General features: G+C 37.0%; 1 protein-coding gene and 1 long non-coding RNA gene across 3 annotated transcripts in view; one reads left to right on the top strand and one right to left on the bottom strand.

Moving 5' to 3' along the window:
• On the top strand, nucleotides 1-5,476 carry LOC103471899 (uncharacterized). The gene is made up of 3 exons (XR_534758.2): nucleotides 1-263; nucleotides 434-526; nucleotides 5,390-5,476. It is a non-coding gene; the product is annotated as an uncharacterized LOC103471899 (long non-coding RNA).
• sec24b (SEC24 homolog B, COPII coat complex component) overlaps nucleotides 1,770-20,342 on the bottom strand; it is a 30,201-nt gene continuing 11,628 nt past the window's right edge. For both annotated transcript variants that reach the window (XM_008421167.2, XM_017307120.2), the window contains 20 exons: nucleotides 18,134-18,217; nucleotides 16,479-16,642; nucleotides 16,222-16,406; nucleotides 16,037-16,139; nucleotides 15,432-15,558; nucleotides 15,229-15,338; nucleotides 14,982-15,094; nucleotides 14,099-14,217; nucleotides 13,209-13,264; nucleotides 12,896-13,102; nucleotides 11,522-11,645; nucleotides 10,846-11,004; nucleotides 10,587-10,760; nucleotides 10,380-10,490; nucleotides 8,182-8,357; nucleotides 6,886-7,023; nucleotides 6,551-6,655; nucleotides 5,795-5,887; nucleotides 5,218-5,321; nucleotides 1,770-2,619 (listed from right to left, as the gene is read on the bottom strand). In XM_008421167.2, the coding sequence (XP_008419389.1) occupies nucleotides 2,505-2,619; nucleotides 5,218-5,321; nucleotides 5,795-5,887; nucleotides 6,551-6,655; nucleotides 6,886-7,023; nucleotides 8,182-8,357; nucleotides 10,380-10,490; nucleotides 10,587-10,760; nucleotides 10,846-11,004; nucleotides 11,522-11,645; nucleotides 12,896-13,102; nucleotides 13,209-13,264; nucleotides 14,099-14,217; nucleotides 14,982-15,094; nucleotides 15,229-15,338; nucleotides 15,432-15,558; nucleotides 16,037-16,139; nucleotides 16,222-16,406; nucleotides 16,479-16,642; nucleotides 18,134-18,217 (2,567 nt within the window). In that variant the 3' untranslated portion in view covers nucleotides 1,770-2,504. The remainder of the gene's footprint in view (nucleotides 2,620-5,217; nucleotides 5,322-5,794; nucleotides 5,888-6,550; nucleotides 6,656-6,885; nucleotides 7,024-8,181; nucleotides 8,358-10,379; nucleotides 10,491-10,586; nucleotides 10,761-10,845; nucleotides 11,005-11,521; nucleotides 11,646-12,895; nucleotides 13,103-13,208; nucleotides 13,265-14,098; nucleotides 14,218-14,981; nucleotides 15,095-15,228; nucleotides 15,339-15,431; nucleotides 15,559-16,036; nucleotides 16,140-16,221; nucleotides 16,407-16,478; nucleotides 16,643-18,133; nucleotides 18,218-20,342) is intronic.

Raw genomic sequence — 20,342 nt, 5'->3', positions numbered from 1 at the left:
TTCTTCCAAAAGCAAAGGATGTCGATATAAGAGCAACATCTGAGTCACTGCGGTTCTCAAACATGAATTTTTGGAATTCATTAAACTCCCGAGTCCGAAGAGACGTTAAGGGTTTCCAACTGTTTCATATTAAACCGCAAGATGGAAAATGATGAAAACGGAAGCAGAGCAACGGAAGCCCTTCCACAAGATGAAGAGCTTAACCTGCTGCTGCTGCTGCATCGTAAAATTGCTTTATTGCTACCTGGAAGCACCTCGTCGTAGTTAGTTAAAAACACTTTGCTGTCGGGGCGTCACTAAAACTTCAAAGAGTAAAAATAATATACAACTTAAGTCTGGGGAGTTCAGATGCTCCTGCGGATTAAGAAAAGTCTTTTTAAAGGTGGCCTGTTATGAAAAGTTAACTTTTTTTTGTTTTGTTTTTGTGTTGAAGATCAGCCGTTTCAAAATCCAAAATCCAACGGGCGTTACGCCGTTACCTAGCAACTGCAGACGACGCCTAGCAACCAAAGCGAAGCTCCGGAAGGTTTGGGCAGCTAATTTTACCGCTCCATGCCTAGAGCAGTGGTTCTTAACCCTGGTCCTCCAGGCACACTGACCTGCATGTTTTAGATGTTACCCTGCTTCAGCACACATGATTTCATTTGATGGCTAATTAACAGGGTTTTGCTGAATTGCAATCATCTGAAGGGGGTGTGTTGAAGCAGGGGGAACATCTAAAACATGCAGGTCAGTGAGGTCAGAGTTGGGAAACACTGAACTAGAGGGACTCTTCTAGAAGTATTCTACTCCAAGAAGAGTAGCACTACTTCAACATTCTGTTACTCAAGTAAATGTAAAAAGTAGCTGTCCAAAAACTTAAGAGGAAAAGGTATTTGGTAAAAAGTATGCTCAATAACCAAGTAACTAATTAAATGATCGATTATTCAATATTTAAAAATTACATCATCAGATGGATCAGAATATAAAGTTAAGTGGACATTTTTGGTATTTTAAGGAAAAGAAATGTCAATAATTCATATAAGTAACAAAATCAGGCAAAATGACATTTAATTCCAGATCAAATCCAATTTCTTTGAATATTTTATTTCTTTATATATATATATATATATATATATATATATATATATAAAAAACGTGTTAGGTTGTTTTTTTTGTACTAAATGAAATGAATGAATAAATAAAATAAATAAATAAAAAAAAGTAATTCAAGTAAATGTAACTGAGTAAATGCAACTTGTCACTATACCCAACACCGTGTACGCCTGCACAATGGCTGCTGGATGAGAAAGGTTTTGTTTTTGGCTTACCATTCAGAAACCAAAGTCAGCAGCAGCTAAACTAAAAGTTGGAATTGTCTTTAAACAAATTAAACTTTAATGCATCAAAGTTGATCTAAATTAGAACAGGACAAACTGGGTCTAGAATTAAATATTTTGGTTTTACAGATTTTGTCAAGCAATTTTTGACTCCAAAATACAAACACTGCTTAAAAATGTAGAGCTGGTTGTACACAAAAGATTAACAGTATGCAAGGTGTAGCTATTAGATACAATATTCAATAATGACACAATTATCAGCTATAATTATTGAACTTCTCAATTGGATTAAGTTAAGATGATTTCCAAAATTAGAAAATAAAAAATCAGAAAGGTTGAAAAAATTAAGGAAACTCGTGAGATGAGAGAGAAGCCATTGAAAAACTGCTTTTAGTCTGGAATCAACTTTGATTAAACTAAAATAAGTAATTTTAAAAACTACACATCAAGTCAGTGTCTTTTTTCATTTTATTTAATAAGCTGGTTCATAAATTATCACACATAAAAGATTCTTTTCAGTAGTTACAAAGTGGATATCGATCTTAGCGCTTTAAAAAATAAAATCAATGAGAAGGAAATTGCAGACGGAAGATTGTGTTGTTTGATGAATCCAACGTCCTCTCAGCGGACCAGAGAGGACCGAAAGTTTACGGAAAAAAAACATCCAACCCAATCATGTTCCCAAGATGGCCGTCGCCTAGCAGCAGACAAAACCGAGACATGCTGTTTGCATTTCTAAGCACATGCCAGATTCTTGTTCTATGTTCTCCAGTGTGTTCAAAACAGGGGAAAGGTAGAACACAGAGGGCGATTTTCAAGATACATTTCAACCAGAGAAAAAAAAAACGAAAACGAAAAAATAGCACGGGCTACATGTGAGGCTCACAAAACAAACTGAACTAAGGAAGTGGCATCTTCATGGCTCGACTTTGATTCCTCTTCTCTGCGTTGAACCGGCTCAAACTTCACCCGGTTGCTCATTCAAATCCATATAACATCTTAAAACTTCTCTTTCTGATTCACAAACTTCCATGATGGATTTATTCACCGAGTCCATCTGGAGGATGGAGAGGAAACTCGTCTGGCTAAAACTGGCCTAGCACTAGCTCACACTCAGCGAGGCCGGAGTCTCTTCTCCCGTGGGCCTGAGGAACGTCTGAACGTCTTTCTGGGCGATACGGGAGCCTACTTGGACATTTGCTGCTGAATGTGCTGCAGAAACTCGTGGTAGGACGACGCCGACTCAGACCGGTCCTCCACCAGGTGCTGGAACAAGGTGGCCTTCGCCGACGTGTCGTCTCTGCCAGAAAAAAAATATTAAAGACTGATTCATGCATATTCATACAAAAATACCAGGATTATTGACACGTGTTGTTGCAATATTGTAAAAAAAGGCTGACATGGAAAATTTGCAAAATGTGGCCATTTGTTTATCTAATTAAGCATCAGAATAATTGCTAGATTATATTGAATATTAAGAATAATCATTCAATTAATCGATAATGAAAGTAATTGTTGGTTGCAGTACTACATTTAGTACAAAAACAAAGTAACATATACCAGAATTACTGGCATTCTGAATATTTACAATAAAATATGAATGAATTATTTATCATTTACCCGTTAACCATTGATCAGAGTGCTTTGATAGGTAATCATGACTTCCTACTTTGCTGTAGAATAGGTATGACATGAAACAGAGGCCCGATACCAAAATAATGAAACAAAACATTTAATCAAATCCACAGAGAAATGATTTATTATTTTATTATTGTTTTTCTTTTAGATCTTCACACTATGGACCTATTCTGCGTCTTTAATAAAGTTGATTGATTCCCCAGAAAGAAAACCGACGTTCATCCATGTGTGATGAAGCCAAATCCTGCAGAAAACCTCAGGTTAAAATACATAGGCCTATTTTGTGGTATAGTTCAACCGTTTCAAGTGTTAAAGAAGAGTGCAAATATTTCTGATACACATGATTTCATGCAAATAATCCATATAATGGGACATTTTTTCTGTCTGTGTGGACTGGGAAATATTTCCCCCCTAAATTTATGCTGCAGCAATAAAGATCCTTCCTGATTCGATCACGCAGCTCGTTATTCCTCTCTACTTTATTTGCTGCTATCTAAAGTAAAAACAAACTAGCTTCAAAAAGAAGACCTGAGGTTCTTTGAGGTGGGTTTTAATGGGCCTCCATCTGTTTTTGGACATTAATTTTAGGGAAATGAATGTCAGCTCTGCTGTCATTTCACATCACCACACAAGCGGCCATTGAAATACCACTCAGCCCATTCGTCCTGACATCAGTGGCGTAAACATGTGGTTGAGTAACAATGCCGCACCGCAAGCAGCTTAGGAAATAGAAACAATGCGTTCCCAGTAGATGCCATTACCACGACTCCCAACCAGTGACCTCACCGTGTTTCTACTCTGGAAATAGTCTCCAGTTGACCTCAGACCCGTCTCTTCTACAAGAAACCGTCTCCACCCGGTTTCTGTTTGCCCTTCTGTTGTTTCATCATAACAATAAAACAAACTGAAGCTGAACATTTCTAACCGAATCCAATTAAAACAACTTTTACAACAAAGCTTCATTATCTACTGTTCATTTTTACTTTAGAGACAAAACCAGCAAAACCAGGTCCTGAAAACATGCATGACGGGTCCAGTTAATCTCTGAAGCAATCTAGCTGTGGGCAAACAGACAGATGAGCAAAGTTGTGCAATTTAATGTTTCACAAGAGCTATAGTTCTAATTTCAGTTCACACAGATCAGGACTTATTAGTGGAGAGACAAATTCACGCATCTTATGATTCATTTCATGACATCTACTAAAGTGCTTAATGAAACATGAAGCTAAACTAACTTTAACTGACATTAGTTAATGTTAGTTGAGTCTGTTGGGCTTTGCAAATGAAACTTTTCTATATTTTCTGCTTTCAAATCCCAGTGTTCATTATTTTACAGCGATTGTGTGTGACACACTACACAAGATAGCATTTAACTGGGGAGCGGATGAAGAGAGACGCAAGATTTTAATCCTTTTTTCCCAAATATAAAATCTGAAAAGTGTGGCATGCATAATTTTTCACAATTCCTTTGATTCTGAAAGGTCCAACTGATTCAGAAGTGAATAAATAAGGAAACTCTCGACTCAATTGGTTCTGCAGCAAAATACAGCTGCAACCAATGATTACTGTAGTAATCGATTAATTGACCATTCTGATGATTAATCGCTTAATCAGATATAAGAAAGGCATAACGTACAGATTTTTTTATTCAACCACATAAGCCTTTTTTATACAATATTAGAAATAAAGAAATAATTAAATTTCTTAAAAAACAGCATTTGTTTATTAAACCTGAAGTTTAAACTATTTCCACTTGATGAGTTTTGGGTAAAATACATTTAAGTGATTTTATCTTAAATGTTTGGATATATTGTTTGTATAGTTTCGGTTTATTTATTGCTCTGAATATGTTTTTTCATCAAATGACTTTTGTTTTTGAGTCTTCATAGTCCAGTTAATGACTGAATCACCATATTGATTGACGATTATTTCAATAATCGATTAATTATGATTAATCGTTTCAGTCCTACAATGGAAGGTGGTTCTATACAGTTTGAGGGGGTCACACCTTTTAGAAACAAGATATTTTCTTCTACTTTCCAAACAGGCATTAATTTTTGTGCATAGTGGGATGAGGCTTGTGATTGTAACAAAAACTTTAAGACATTTGCACCTTGGTCAACAGGTGGTACAAAAATACATTTTGAAATAAGAAAAAGCAAAATAAAAGCACATTTAATGGAAAAGGTTTTTAATAAACACCCTCATTTATGTGGGTCAGAAAGTAGCATCAGTGGCGTGTGACTCCGGTTCTGCTTACTTGACGATGTGGATCGGAGAGCTGAACGCTCTGTTGTCCTGCAGCCAGTCGAGAAACGCTCGGACTCTTTCCGACAGAGGAGTCTGCAGCTCAGGAATGTGACTCTGAACGGGACAGGGACAGAGAGAGGACAACCAAAACATCAGCCAACACTGTTCTTACTATGTTTCAGACAATGTGGATTCCCCCCGTCATCCAAGTTGCACAATGGAGTCAACAGACGGATTCCTGTGGATGGAAGAGCGGGTGTGTAGGTAGCACTGGGAGTAATCGCCCCATTGTTACAGAAATAAAAAACGCAGAGGCTGACATTTGTTGTTTATTCTGGGTGTTTCCATCACACCCACCATGAAGTGATGGTTGAACTTTCTAGGTAGTTAAAATAAAATCTGAAAAGCTTCACCAGCAAATCTGTTTTGCTGTACGAGTTGTTTTATTTTACAAGGCAAACAGAAAAAAAGCAAATCAGTCATTTTAGAGGAATGATGAATTGCACCAGTGAGCTGCAGAAAGAGTTCATGCGATGCTAATATCCTGCAGTTTTTGTGTGTATTTTGCTTGTCCAGCTCATACTGACCATGTTGGGGGGAATTGAAGCGTAGCTGGAGCAGCCCAGAACATCACGGATAAACGTTTCGCTGCAGCATTTGCTGATCCACAGATAAAACACCTGGAGAGACAGAAGGTCATTGACAAAAATCAGAAATAATCATAACTAATGTAGGGCTGCAATTAACAGTTATTTAAGTTATCGATTAATCGGTTATTCTGACGATTAATCGGATACAAAAACCGGCACATTCTGCAGATTTTTCATTTAAGCCTATTTTATACAATATTAGAAATACAAATAAAGAAATAATTAAATTCCCTTTTTAAATATGAAACCATTTTATTATCTAAAATGCAACAAAATAACATTCCTTCAGTGAACGCTTGATCATTTGCAGCAAAAAAATACCTCAGATTAGGCCTGATCTGTCGACTATTTTTTTGATTAACCAGTTAATAACTGGATCGCAAAAGATGAGGAATAGATTTTCTTCTTTAGAAAATTTGACCAGGTTCATCTGAAAAAGTTCTGAAGCAGTTCTGCAGAAAACTGAAGCAGAACATGAAGAGAAGATTTGCATAATTGAGCAAAAAAAAAAAAAAAAATTCAAATAAAAGCTTATTTTCCTAAGTCTTTATAAAATACTTACGTGTGATCAAGAAATGTGAAAATAAGAAAAACTAGAAAAGAAAAGACAAAACTAGAGAAGCTAACAAAATGTGAGGTGGTTGAAGATACAACTCAGGAAGATGGCTTCCCAGAGAAACGACCTTTACTTACGTTGCCACAGTCCATGAGGAACGCTCCGTCTCTGGTGAGCCTCTCAGCAGAAAGATGCAGCAGGTGAGGTTGAGGAACTACAGTATCATTCAGATGGAGCGCCCCCTGCAGGACACACAAAAAGGTTTCACTTAATGTAACAGAATAAAGAGACTACAAGTCTACAATCATAATGACAAATGTGTAAGATAGAGACTGACTTCTCTGAGTGAAAACATGTATTTAACAGTTTGTCAACTTTCCATTTCTTGTGTATCAATCAACCTGAATCGTGGGAATACAAATTTTTAAACACAGCGATATGTGAGAATGCTTTAGTTAGTTAAACATCCCACCTGGTCAGACATGTTGTCCAGGCGGTACAGGTCGGGATGAAGCATCCGCATCAGCTGCGGCAGCGGCTGCGTCTTGAACTCACACATGGCGAAGATGCGCTCATCGAGCCGCGTGCTCGTTCCTGTCCGCAGCGCTTTCTGGAACAAACCGGGAAATGTCTTCAGCAATTCATTTCTCCGATGTTGGTTACGTTAATGTTTAGGATTGATGGAAGGATGAGTGGAATGGAAAGTCGTCTGGATGAACAGATGTGTGCATTTAACAAATGGATGGATGGAAGGACTGATTGAATGATAGACAGCTGGATCAATGGATGTATTGAACGATATTGGATTGGAGAGGGGCGTATTGAAAGATGGAGATATTCAATGGATAAATTGGAAAATTGGATAGATTGATCAGGGACTGGACTGAGTGATGAAGTGGTTTCTCTGGTTTAAGTGGTGGATTAAATATCTGTCATGATGGATAAATTAGTAGATTGATTGACTAAGGAGAAGTAAAGAGGTTTGATCAGCATCATGTTGAACATTTTAATTTTAGAAACATAATCAAAGGTAACAGACTTTTTGATCTTTTTTGTGACAATGTCGTATGTTTCCAGGCTTGTGTAGAAACAAAATCTGTTTTGTTATTTGCAAAATTCCCCTATTTCTGTTTTTCTGAATTTCACTTTTTCTATGTTAACCGTATTTATTAAAGCAAAAATTGTGTAATTGTTGTGTGAATCAGGAAACAAAAATCCACATTTACTGTTTAGGTTTTACAGAGTTAACAGAGCTGAATGGTTTTATAAAAAGTGTTTAAAAGCATTTTCCCATAGTTGTTTTGAAGAACTCAAAAATTATCTGCAAAACAAGTTTTTCACGTTTTATAAAAGAAAATCTACCTTTAAATAATGCTCCAGAGTTTAACTTCTTTTAATAATTGATTAATCTATCAATTATTGTGACGATTAACCGACTAAAAATAATGGCACATTTTGCAGATTTGTCAACCATTTAAATCAGTTTTTATAAAATATTACAAATACATTAAAAGACGCAAATTCATTTCTAAATAAGAAAAACATTTTCCTTTAGTCAATTTGAACCAGTGGAAGCTAAAACTACTTTAGTTTCTTTATCTTAAATGCAAAATGTATATTATTTGCTTAATTGCTGCTCCAGATATGTTACTTTTCAGCAAATTGCCTTTTCTGAATCTGTGTTTTGCAGTTAATAATTTGTAAATTTGGTGACAGTTACTTCCGTAATCAATTAATCACAATTAATCGTTTCTGCTCCAACTCCCACCTGCTTGAGCAGAGCCAGGATGTAGAGGGGGAAAAGTCGCATGGCTGCAGGGACGACGACCCCAGACTGCTGCAGGTTCGACACGCTGCTTTTGTAGGCGCTCACAAAGTCCACGACGGCGTTCACCAGAGCATCACGAGCATCTGACAGGCTGGAAGATATCGATCGATCGATGGCTGGAACACACAGCAAAGATCAATTATAAAACTGGAGGGGAACCGACACCTGCGATAAAGACTGATAACAGGGTTGGTAGAAAACTCCCACTGCAAAATTCTAACATTTTCAAAGGAAGTTTTCACAGTGGAGGTAAAACATGCAATACGGATAATTTATTACTGTTACTAATAATGTCTTGTGATAGAATTCGAAATTCTACAGCGGGACAATGTGAACTAAAATATAGCAATTTTTGTGTTTTTAACCAATTTAACAAAAAATATCCCACAATTTCAATGACTTTGTCTAAAAACATGAGGGAATCTTTACTTCAGCTACACAGATGAAAACGTCACTGAGCCATTAGAAATAATAAATATTCAAAAATAAAGTAAATAATTTTCCTGCTAAGTTTTCTGGCATTTAGCAAATAGAAATAATTTTGGTGATTCTAACTCAGTGTTTTTCAACCACTGTTCCGCGGCACACTAGTGTGCCGTGAGTGATCGTCAGGTGTGCCGTGGAAATTATTCAATTTCACTATGGTACCGTATTTTCCGGACTAAAAGCTGCTACTTTTTTCCTTAACTTTGAACCATGCGGATTGTAGCCCGCTGTGGCTTTTCTGTGGATTTTTCTTCAACCACCAGGGGGCTCTCTAGCAGGAAGTGAATCATTAGAAGTCAAAATTGTAAATCAAAGAAGAACGTGCTAATTTTCATTTAGAACAAGCACATGCTAGCAGCAGACACGACGGAGAAATGTTTTCAAACTCATATCATGCAGTTTTTAAGTTGAGGGCTGTCGATCTGGCACTACAGGAGGGAAACAGAGCCGCTACACTTATAAGCTCGGTGTGAACGAAACCATGGTTTGACTTTGGAGACGGAGTGCTGCGTCCAGCAGATTTATTAGGACGAGGCATTCTGCTGAGTCCTAATGGAAAACCGAGAGCAGCTTCCAGTTTTTATTTTATTTTGTTTTTTTATTAAAGGTGCTAGTATGGTGCGCTCTATAGTCCGAAAAATACGGTAATTGGTTTTAAAAGATTTTTTGAAAATGAATTGTCTGCAAATAATGCCATCTTCGAGTATCTGCTGTAGTAGTAGCAGCGGCGTAATCATGTAATGTTCTTACCACTAGATGGCAGTAGGTACAGAGCATTTTACATTAAAACGAGAATTAGTGATGCACGAATGTTTTCTTCAATTTCTGCCAGGAAATCAGATGTTTTCATCCAAACATGCACAGGTTTCACACCAGGTGGGTAAAATATACAGATATGGACATTTTGTACATGCAACTCTTCATATTGTAACAGTGAATATGAAGTGAAATGTTTCCCAAATATTATTGCTTCTTTCAAAATAAGAATTATTTTTTGTATTCTGGCTATAAGATGTTTGTGGATTAGTTTGTAAAACACTGACGTTTTCTACAACTTCTTTAAATTTAACACCACATTGTTGTGGCTGTTCAGGTGTATTTTTGAAGTGAATATGTTAAGTGCAATTTGAAATAAGAAATGTAAAATGTGATAAAAATACATTTTTGTGTTTATTTGATTCCTATTCAAGAGACTTTGATAAGAATGACTATATATAGACTATATATTAGACTATATACCCTACAGAGTATCTTTATTTTAGTTAGTGGTGTGCCTTGGGATTTTTTCAATTAAAACAGTGTACCTTGACTCAAAAATGGTTGAAAAACACTGTTCTAACTGACCCAAAGCAAGAGAAGTTTAGTCTGATTTAACTTCAGGTAGTGAGAAAAAAAATTACACCTAACCTTTAGTTAGGTGTATAAAAATACCTGGTTTCAACTGTAAATAACGCTTTACAAATTTAGGTTTTAATCAAGTATTTGACTGCAAAACTGTGCAGTTTGAATATCAAAATACTTTTCAAGCAGCATTTTCAAGGATTTTAAGCACCCATACCGACCCAGAAGTAAATGCATTTCTAAAATCTTTAGAAATTAAATAATTTTCAGTAAAACAATGCAAGTTAAAGTGGTAAAAGTTGTGAACTCACCCATGTTGGCTAGCAGACACGTGATAGCCTGAACATCAGCGCCGGCGTAAACATCGCTCAGCTGACTGACCACCGGCAGACACAAAGTGTGGACTCTGATCCGCCGTTTCCCTTCACACCGACAAATTATAACAAGATTACTTTTATTTCTATTATTTATTGCATGAGAGAACAGTCAGTTTTTTTAGGTGCTGAATTTGGGTTTACCTTTACTGGACGTGTAGAGCAGAGCAGCCTGAAAACAGGCCAGAGACGAATCAGCAAGAGAGTCTTCGATGGACATCTGGACAGCGAAGGCAGAGTCTGGGTTCACATTAGCCAGGGACAGCAGGTCGGTGGAACGCACAAAGAAGTTACCGTGGAACGTGTGGATGGATAAACCTGAAACCACATTATCTAGGTTTAAGAACGGCTTCAGAGGAACATCTGAGAACACAAAACGAGTGTCACATTTTGTTGGGGGTACCTTTAGTGCATCGTATCCTCATGACGGCCTCGAAGCCGACCTTCCTGGTGAGGTAGCGATCCAGGTCCCTCTGAAACTTCTCCAGCTGCACCGGGTTGTGGGTGTGATGAAAGGAGGGGTAGTAAAAGACGCTACCCGCCGAGTACTTGGAGACACACGCTGAAAGAATTATGTATTTTTAGGCTTCGAATGTGAGAAGGATTGAAATTCAGAGGGAACTTATTATGCAAAATTCACATTTTCTACTTTCATTTGAGTTTCTACTTTAAAAAAAAAAAAAAGAAAACACCCAGCTGCTTATTTGGCAGTAAGTTAATGGTTTTTGGTGTCTGGAAGATGAGCCGTTTCAAAAACCTCAGGAATGTAATGTCGCAAACCAGCGAGTACATCCCGTCACCTAGCAACCCCAACAGAGTTCCGCCCATCACCTAGCAACCCAAGTGGAACTCGAGAATGTTTGGTCTGCTGTATGCGCCGTACAATGGATTTGGGATCAATAAAGTATTCCTGAACTTAAATTGAGTTTGAATTTTTGAAAAAAATTATCAAGAATAAAAAGAAATTGGTTGCTCAGGTTGAATAGATCTGGAGGAACATTTGAATTTCTTTTTATTTGGAAATCTAAAAGCTTTTATCCTACATAATGAGAACCCAGAAGTTTCAAACCTGTTCTTACCCAGTGATGAGAGGTCGGCGTACTGTGAGCTGAGCAGGAACAGATCCACACCAATCTGCTGCCCGGAGCAGTCCAGAGCAAGCTTCTTATAGAAATCTGTGGCAGGACCCAGGTGCTGTGCTCCCTGAAGAGTTATCAGTCAAACGTAAAACAAAAAGAGAGAACAATTTGAGAACATTTCCAAAAAGTAGGTTATTAATAATTAATTTAGTTTTTCCATTTGAGATTTTTAGAAACCCAAATCCAGAACCTAAAATAAGAATGTGACGTCAAACGTAACTGAAGAAATAAATACAACACATACTGATAATATCAGAATTGTACAAATTGTACTTAAGGCTTTCTCAAGACCTTTTAAAGACCATTATGAATAAAAATTTAAATCTATATCACAACAGAAATGTACAAAATAAAATTCCACATTTTATATTGCAGTAATGCCAAGTTTCTTTTGGCACAAAATACACAAATATTCAACTGATGATAAATTTACAGTTTCCCATGATAGACCCAAAACAGCTAATTAGCTAGCATGGGTATAATAGCAGCTAGTTAGCGGTAGCCTCGACTGCCTTGAGTTACAGAACTACAGGAAGACGTCTGCGCGCAACTCAAATATTTGATAGACAGAAAGTCCCACGAGAAAAATAAACATATGACATTAAAAAGTCCTGCAAAGACAAAATTTAAGACATGTAGTTAACTTATTTCAGACCAACTTACATTGTTTGAATGAATTTAAGATATTTTAAGGCCTTCATTTTAGATACAGGAATTTAAGACTGTATGTAATTAAGGCTAGGCTAAATTAATCACAATAAATAACTGCATTCCTAAATTTGCTTAACGGAAATACCCCAATTTTGAAAAAGGTTTTGATAAAAAGTTAAAAAGTTTTGTCGGTGGGATGAGGTTTCACATTTTTTTGTATTACAAACCAGATGTTGCCACTGCGCAAACCATGAAGAAGACGACAACAGGAAGCAGCTGTACTATCATGACGCAGCATGTTTTTTTAGTGATTTAATCACATGCTTTTAATAAAGACTCTTATTTAAATTATGTGTTCTTTTTTTTTTTTTTTTTTACATTAGCAGAATACTGGCGTAGTTTTGCACACATTTGTAATGGAAGGACAAAGCCATTTTGGATGTAAAAAATGTTTTCAGCCAAAACTGACAGGATCCAAAATCTTTGGTGAAGTCTCCAGTCACACTTGAAGTGCTAACTAGTAAACCGCTTCATAAGTAGATTAATGCAGCCTTCATTAAGGTCATTCAGTTGTTCCTCCAAATGTTGCCAGACTCTCCACCGCATCAAATCCTTTGGTCCCAGAAACGTTTCCAAAATCTCCCATAATCAAAATCCACGAACCTTGGTGCTGGAACGCTGGTTCGGATCTTCTCTTGACTGCAGCTTCCCTGCTCCCAGAGTCGGAAGCTGAGTCTGGAACAGCGTGACGCGACCGCCGGTGGGCGACATGAGCTTGAAGGCGGCCTGTAAGGCGGGACCTAGAGCGCTGTGCGTCTCTCTGCTCTGGCTGAACATGGCCGGCAGCGACGTCAACAGCTCCTTCACAAGCTGAGGAAGGAAAATCAATTTTAACATCCTCACACGTGGCGTGAAATTTAGTCAAAATGTTCATATGTTTTACACCACTGCTAGAAGGAAAAACGAAGATAAGTACCTCTTTACTCTCCTTTAGGTTCACCATCAGACTGTCATGTGACGGTATAAAAACATCTGCAAAAACAGTTATAGTGACATTAAAAGAAAAGAGTTTTACACAAAATAGCATCTGGAAATCTTATAACTTCTCCTTAAATCAAATCTTGGATCTCACTTTCCTTTTTCCAGGAGAAATTTAGCTTTTAACTCAAACTGTATGATACAATTTAAATTCCAGAAAAGGAGTCATTTTTCTTCTGTCCATGAAAAAAAAAAGTCTGGAAATCTACAATAAATGTAAATACTTTAAACAGATGGAATAACAGAAAAACATTAAAGATTAATCATAAAAATGGATGTAAAATGGGTGAAAATGGCTTCAAATTGATAAATAAGTCAGAAAAATGCAGACCAATCACCTTGTTAGAAGCTATTAGCAACGCCCAGTTAGTTTTATAAAAGGTAAAAAAAAAAAAAATTCAGATCTGATGGAACATAGGATTTAAAAATACTTTTTTTTTTTTTTATCTGATTATTTTAACATGATGAATACACTTTGATGCAATTATCAGTTCAGAATTTTATAAAAGTCTTGGACTATGTATACATTTATTTGTAACATAAATTAATATATAATTAATTATTTTAATATATATCTAAAATATTTAATATATATATTTACAACTTTAATGAAATTGTTACATAAATAATTATTTAAGCATTAAAAGTATGAAACGTTTGGTCTTTAATTCACTAAATTCAACACACAGTTTTCTGATCAAGTCAAATAAAATCATTACCAATCTTTTAGAAATAAACACAGTTATTTGCAGTAATTACACAAAACCAACCAGTGGTTAAAACAGAGTTTCTCCATGATCCTTTTCTAATGGGAGTGAAGAGACGTACCATCGATGTCCGACACCACCAGCATCTGTGGCTGAGACAGTCCCTCCTGGAGGTTGTAAAAATGGACGGTGTTGTCAAAGGTGAGGAAGCCCACCTTGGTGCGCCCGTCTCCTGGCAACCTGAAACGCAAAACAGCCTCCATCTGTGATCGTTTAGGCGGGAAAACGTCAACAAAACAAACGTTGAGGAAAAAGCCTCCAATAAGAGCTAAGGGTGTGTTCACACCGGCCATGTTTAATCCGCTTTAGTCGAACTTGGGTTCGTTTGCCCAGAAAGTTCAGTTTGTTTGAGGAGGAGTGAATACATAGTTAAACTCTGATGTGGACCAAAAACCAAACTTTAGTTTGGTCTCGGTTCGGCTGAAGTGAACTCGAATGCATATGTGAACGCCTGGCAAAAGCAAAAGCAGAAAGTAGACTAAAGTGCAGGGAATTCTGGGTAACTAAAACCAAAATAAAAGTGTGAGAGCGCTAGCTGGAGAAATAGCTCATTATCTTCAAATAAAGACAAAAGAGAACGAGTGGCATTCGCTAAACTGGAATGCCACTCTGTTTCTGTTTATGTTCTGTGAAAAAGGAAGTTGTGCACAGTGTCTTCTTCAGTTTTTGTGTCGTTTCCTTGAGTGGTTCTTGGTGCAGTGCCACCACTGGCGAGGAGGGGAACAGGTTTTGGCTCATTTGACTCAGTGCAGTGTAAAAGCAAACTGCACCAGCTGAAAACGTAACAAATGTTGCTATTTTTATCTCCAATTGAACAAGAAAGTACCGGACTATGAAATGGGAAAACACCCCAATGTGATGTTTTTAACAGAACACAAAAATAACCTGAGTCAAAGCAAAATGCAGTTTCCAAACTATGATCTCATTTAGTTGTCCAAACTCACTTGTCCAGGTTCTCCAGAAGTGATTCACAGAAGTACTTCAGGTATCCTGCCTCCACGGCGTTGTGAGACACGTCGAGCACAAACAGGTAGACCGCCGGCTGTGGGGGTCGCAGCTGACACCAGGGACAGAGACAGAAAGTAAGCTGTTGCCTCAAAAGCTTAGATCCTATTTAAAGAAAAATACAACACCTCCCTCTAGTGGACAAACAATCACATTGCAACAACAGAAAGTCGTGGAGAATTTTACCATGTAGTCTGAGGAAGCGATGAACTCCACCGTTGAGTTTTGGACCTCTGGCCTTTTGTGAGGCTCTCCATATGACCTCGTTACTGGGTTGTACATAAACTCATCTGGAACTAAACAAGACGGAAAAAAAAAAGAAGAAAAGTCTTAGATTTTAATTAAATCATATAAAAGGATGAAGAAGTCAGCACCTAACAGTTTCCTACCATCGTTGACTCGATAACAGAGGTTACACTTCCACCTGCGCTGGTCCAGGAAGGTGACGAACGGGTTGATGTACGTCCGACACGAGCGACACCGCACTATCGTGTTGGACGTGATCACTGGGAGCTGCTGCAGAGAGGAGCAGGGAAAGGGTTAAACTCACCCTTCTGCTCGAGTACTGGCCTCTTTACTTGTTTTCTCCATTTTGTATCTTTTAGAAAAACATTCCTTTGTTTCTGCGTGAACAGACGACCAAAACAGGCTTTTATTTCCACGTCCAACGAAACGTGGATGAATGCGTACTTGGACTGTTCTTTGATTCATTCATTTGTTTCAGGCAAAAGAAAAATTTTTGCAAATCAGTTTCTTTCACTATAAAACTTTAACAAAAAGAGTAGGTGTGTGTGTGTCTGGTGAATTTTTGATTAAAATGTCTTTGTTTTTCATTCAGTGGGTAGAAAATCCAGTAACGCTACAGTATTGCTACAGTAAGAGTAGCAATACTTCGTAATAAATAAAAAGTAAAAAGTAAAAAGAACATTTTCTCAAAAAAGTTACTCAGGTAAATGTAACTAATTACTTCCCAGCTCTGAGTAAGAGCTGCTACCTGTAAATCTCTGAAGGGGTGAAGGAGGAGGCCCAGAGGGAGGCGGGCCTTGTTGAGTAGCGCCTGGGTCTGAGGGATGCTCGTCAAGGTGCACCTGAATGTCCTGGAGAGAAGAGCAGAAGAACAGACCGTCAGTATAATCAGAAGAAGAAGTGTTGAACGATGAAGGCGGGTGACCAACTTACTGTGGGCAGCAGTTGACCTTCTTCAGATCGGGGCTGAGGTTCGGCTCAGGAGCCTCCAAGGGCCTGGAAGGGAGCAGGTTCCTCTCCTGCAGCAGGTTGACCGGCCTGAGGGCCTCCATCTCCAGCTCTGGGACGCCGCTCAACCCGCCCAGAGCGGCAGAGAGCTGGGACAGGTTGGGGAATGGCTGCAGAAGAAGAAACGGTTAGAAAACAAAAAATAAAAAGTTTCTCTCTGCACAGAGGCTCTGTTCTGTCACCTGGGAGTACTGCTGGTATCCCGGCTGACTGTACACGCTGTGGGACGGGGAAGCATCGGGGCGAGGGGCTTGTCCATGCTGATAGGCTGACTGCATGCCGTGGTAACCATAGCTACCAAAGGGCGGAGCCTGATTGGTCATGTTGTTGGAGGGCGGCATGGAATCTGTGCAAAAGACATTTCAGCATCGATATCATCATTAAAACAGGAACGTTTCAGTGTTTGGGTATTTTACTTTAACTATGCCACTTTAGGAAGGTGTTAGAGATTTTTTGGTATTATCATTTTGTTATTACTTTAGTTCATATTCAGTCTAATGTTCGATTTAAAGTGTTCTTTCTTCTGTGTGACCTGGAGGCCCCATCTGCCTGTGCTTTCATGTGAAAAAGTTAACTGTGTGTTTCCCAGACCTTAAATTACGTTTTCACAGGTGCCTTCTTATCAACCGGAATACTCCCTATTTTAGAAACTGCCTGTGTGCAGTAATAAATTGTCTCTTACCTATCCTCCCTGTTTCTGCTTGATAATAAAAGACAAGCTGTAACCAAAGGGCTTCAGACGCTCAGTGAACGGCTTGGAGGAGCAGTTTGCCGAGTCTTCTCCTTTTGCAAAAGCTTGGTCATAAAATTCATATACGTTGTCTGTGGTTCTTTTAATGAAGGTTCGAGAAAAATACCCATCAGAAGGTAGGATGTTTAATTTAATTTAAAAAGTGTAACTCATTCAATCTCCTCTTTTACGACTACTCAACATTAGGGCTGTTGTAAACAATTATTTTAATAATCAAGCAATCTGTCAATTATTCGATCAAATAAAATGAAATAAAATATTGATGAATGCTGTCATAACAGCAGTATTAACTCAAGTTCATTTTTATAGTGTATTTCAGTAAAAAGGAAATTCAAAGTGCATCTTAAAATAACACAGTCATCAATTATGAAACAAACATTCCATTCTGTCAAATGTTAAACATGTTGATCAATGTTTGACTCCCTATTAATCAAAGGCAACTCTAAACAGGTGAGTTTTAAGCCTTTATTTAAAGGAACTCAGTGTTTCGGCTGCTTTGTAGTTTTCTGTAAGTTTATTCCAAATTCAATTTGTTTAATATCACTAGTAAATATTGGCATCCCTAACAAGCTTAGAAGGTTAACCTGTAGTAAACATGGACAAAAATCATACAAAAATCTGAAATTATATTTAATAATAATAATAATAAATTGTGTATTCTCCAGTTTTTAGTTTTTGTATTCATTTTGTCTGTAAAAATGCATAAAACTGTGTCAATTTTGCTAATGTTGGGGGGAAAAAAACAATCTTTTATTTGTGATGTTTCCATTAAACAAGAAATTAACTTTGTTCTCACAATAAATCACTAAAAACACGCCGCACCATCATTCTCCCACAACTTCCTGCCATCTCCTTGCTGGTTGTTGATCATGTGACTCGTTTGATGCAAAACAAAGTTTCCATTTCAGTTTTGTGTAATAATAAAATTATTTAAATGAAGCTGAAAAATCACTTCACTCCAGTAAAAAAAAAAAAAAAAATGTTTTTTCCTACATTGGCGTGTTTTCATTAAGCAAACTTACTTTCACAATTCCAATTTGTGTAATTTTAAAGTCAATGGAAATGCAGTTTGTGGTGATGATATACCTGGATAGCTGCCGCCTTCGAGGGAATCATAGTTGTTGGGAACTGGAGAGGCGCTGCCGGTACTGGAGGAGGAAGTGTCGCCACCTGAGAGAGACAAAAAAAAAAACAGGCAGGAAGGATTTAAAACATTTATATATATATATATATATATATCATCCAGGAGGGACCAAGAGTACTGGGGTGAAAGAGAACAAAGAAACAACAAACACGGTTAAAACAAGACATTAAATTCATGTTGAGAGAACATTAAAGAAGAGCTTCAAGTGTCAGTAGAAGGTAGAGATAAATAAAAATAAGTCAATGGGAAGCAAAAGAGGAAAATCAAAGAAATCAAAGTGTGGATTTTTGTTTGGTGAATGTAATACTTTAACTCCCTCAGGCCTCTGAGGAACAGAGTGAGAGGAGCAGCTTGAAGCAAACATGAAAGCCTGTGTTTAAATCCTGAAGGAGTCGTTGTGCTGATGTTGTTTCGTGGGAAGCAGAGGCTTCAGAGGATTGGAAAAACGTAAAGTAGAGAGAGAGAGACAGAAACAGAGGTTTCTACCATCACCAGAACTCTGCCACACTCAGAAAACCACATTAATCCTTTTAAAGTGCTAAAAACGGCTAATAAATACAGAACTGAAAAACAAAAACGTTAAAGATTCTTTTTAGCGACACACCATTTTTTATGGTTTAATCTCTTTAAAAAACTGAAAAATAAGAATCCGCAGCGAGTTTGACTCATCATAGACAAACTCCGCCTAGTGACCGCAGACGAGAGTTTCTGATTGGCTTATGTATATATATATATATATATATATATATATATATATATATATATAAAATCACAATTAGAGGCCGATTTTAGACAGAAGAATCAAAATCAAACCTCTATTTGCGTTGTTATTTTACAGAAAGGCTTTACACTGATCATTTAAATGTATATGGAGTAAGTGGTGTCATTTAATTTTTTCTTATTTTTTTTATTTTTTGTGTGTTTCTGAACTTTTCTGAATCCCGTTATTCATTTTCTGGATGTGAACTGAACCTGTTTCTGTGTTGAAGAATGTCTTCAGATTATGTTTGTTGTGAGTTGGTAGTAGATTAATTTAACTGAATTAAAGTAATTAGATGAAACATGGACGTGGATTAGACAACCAGGGCTTTTTATGCAGTTTGTAGTGATGATGAAGTCATTTTTCTGGATGAACAAACAGAAAAATCAGACAAAGTTCTTAATCCAATCAAATTTTAGTTATGAGCCTTATTATAATTTTTTTTATCAAGTTAATTGAAGCGTTTGTAAGTAATTTTTCACATTTTAATTGAAAAGCCTAAAGTTACAAATATATCTATTATATATTTATTGTTTTTAATTTGTTATTCAGGCTATTCAACCACCAGATTGATGCAAAGTCCTGTTATGTCCGTTCAGCTGTTTGCGGATGTCGCTTGTGCATCAGATTTACAGGCGTACCGGAAACAAATGAATAGAAAGGTTCCTGCTGGAACTTTTGTGTGTAATAAATTAAATAGAGGTGATTATTTACATTAAAATGTTATTAATTTGATTAATTATATGTGGAATTATATAGGTGATTAATTAATCAAAATTAACATGTTAAACTCCCAGCCCTTCAAAATGTATGATCCAAACTTATAAAACTGATCATATTGCTGATGTTTTTCAAAAATTTGTCCCAACAAAACCTAAATTTAAACTTTTTTTCTGCCCTCTCGCTACAAATACAAACTTCACATTAGGGCACAGTGTGAAACGTTGTCTCTAAAAATAACATGTTGCTTCAGATGAACAAAAACACAGTGTTACAGTGTGCAAAATATATTAAATTAACAAATCTCCTCCTGATGGCACTGTTCAAACACTTACAGTAAAATGTTCATGAGTTAAAAAGCTCATGATGTAGAGAAAGCAAGTGTATATGTTTTTTCATGATTTAATATTGTTCAGCATGCTAAGTACTAAATATATGAATATTTTGCCAAAAGTAAAACGGATTGATCCTACCTTGTTTACCAGGAATTTTAACTGTAAATTCCTTTTCTTTTTGTCCTCCACTTTAATATTTATAGAGGACAAAAATGCTCAAATATAATTTTATTGAGTGCAAACAGAGTACACACGTTTCCCCAACGCATGTCCAACTCTGGGCAGGATTTCCATAAGGATTAGGTGGACAGAATATTTGAATGGAGCCATTAATCC

The sequence above is a fragment of the Poecilia reticulata genome, chromosome 10 (genome assembly GCF_904066995.2).
Source record: "Poecilia reticulata chromosome 10, P_reticulata-male-v2, whole genome shotgun sequence".
Taxonomy (NCBI): Eukaryota; Metazoa; Chordata; class Actinopteri; order Cyprinodontiformes; family Poeciliidae; genus Poecilia; species Poecilia reticulata.
The sequence above is the reverse complement of the archived record's forward strand: the minus strand, read 5'-3'. Positions and strand labels throughout refer to the sequence as shown.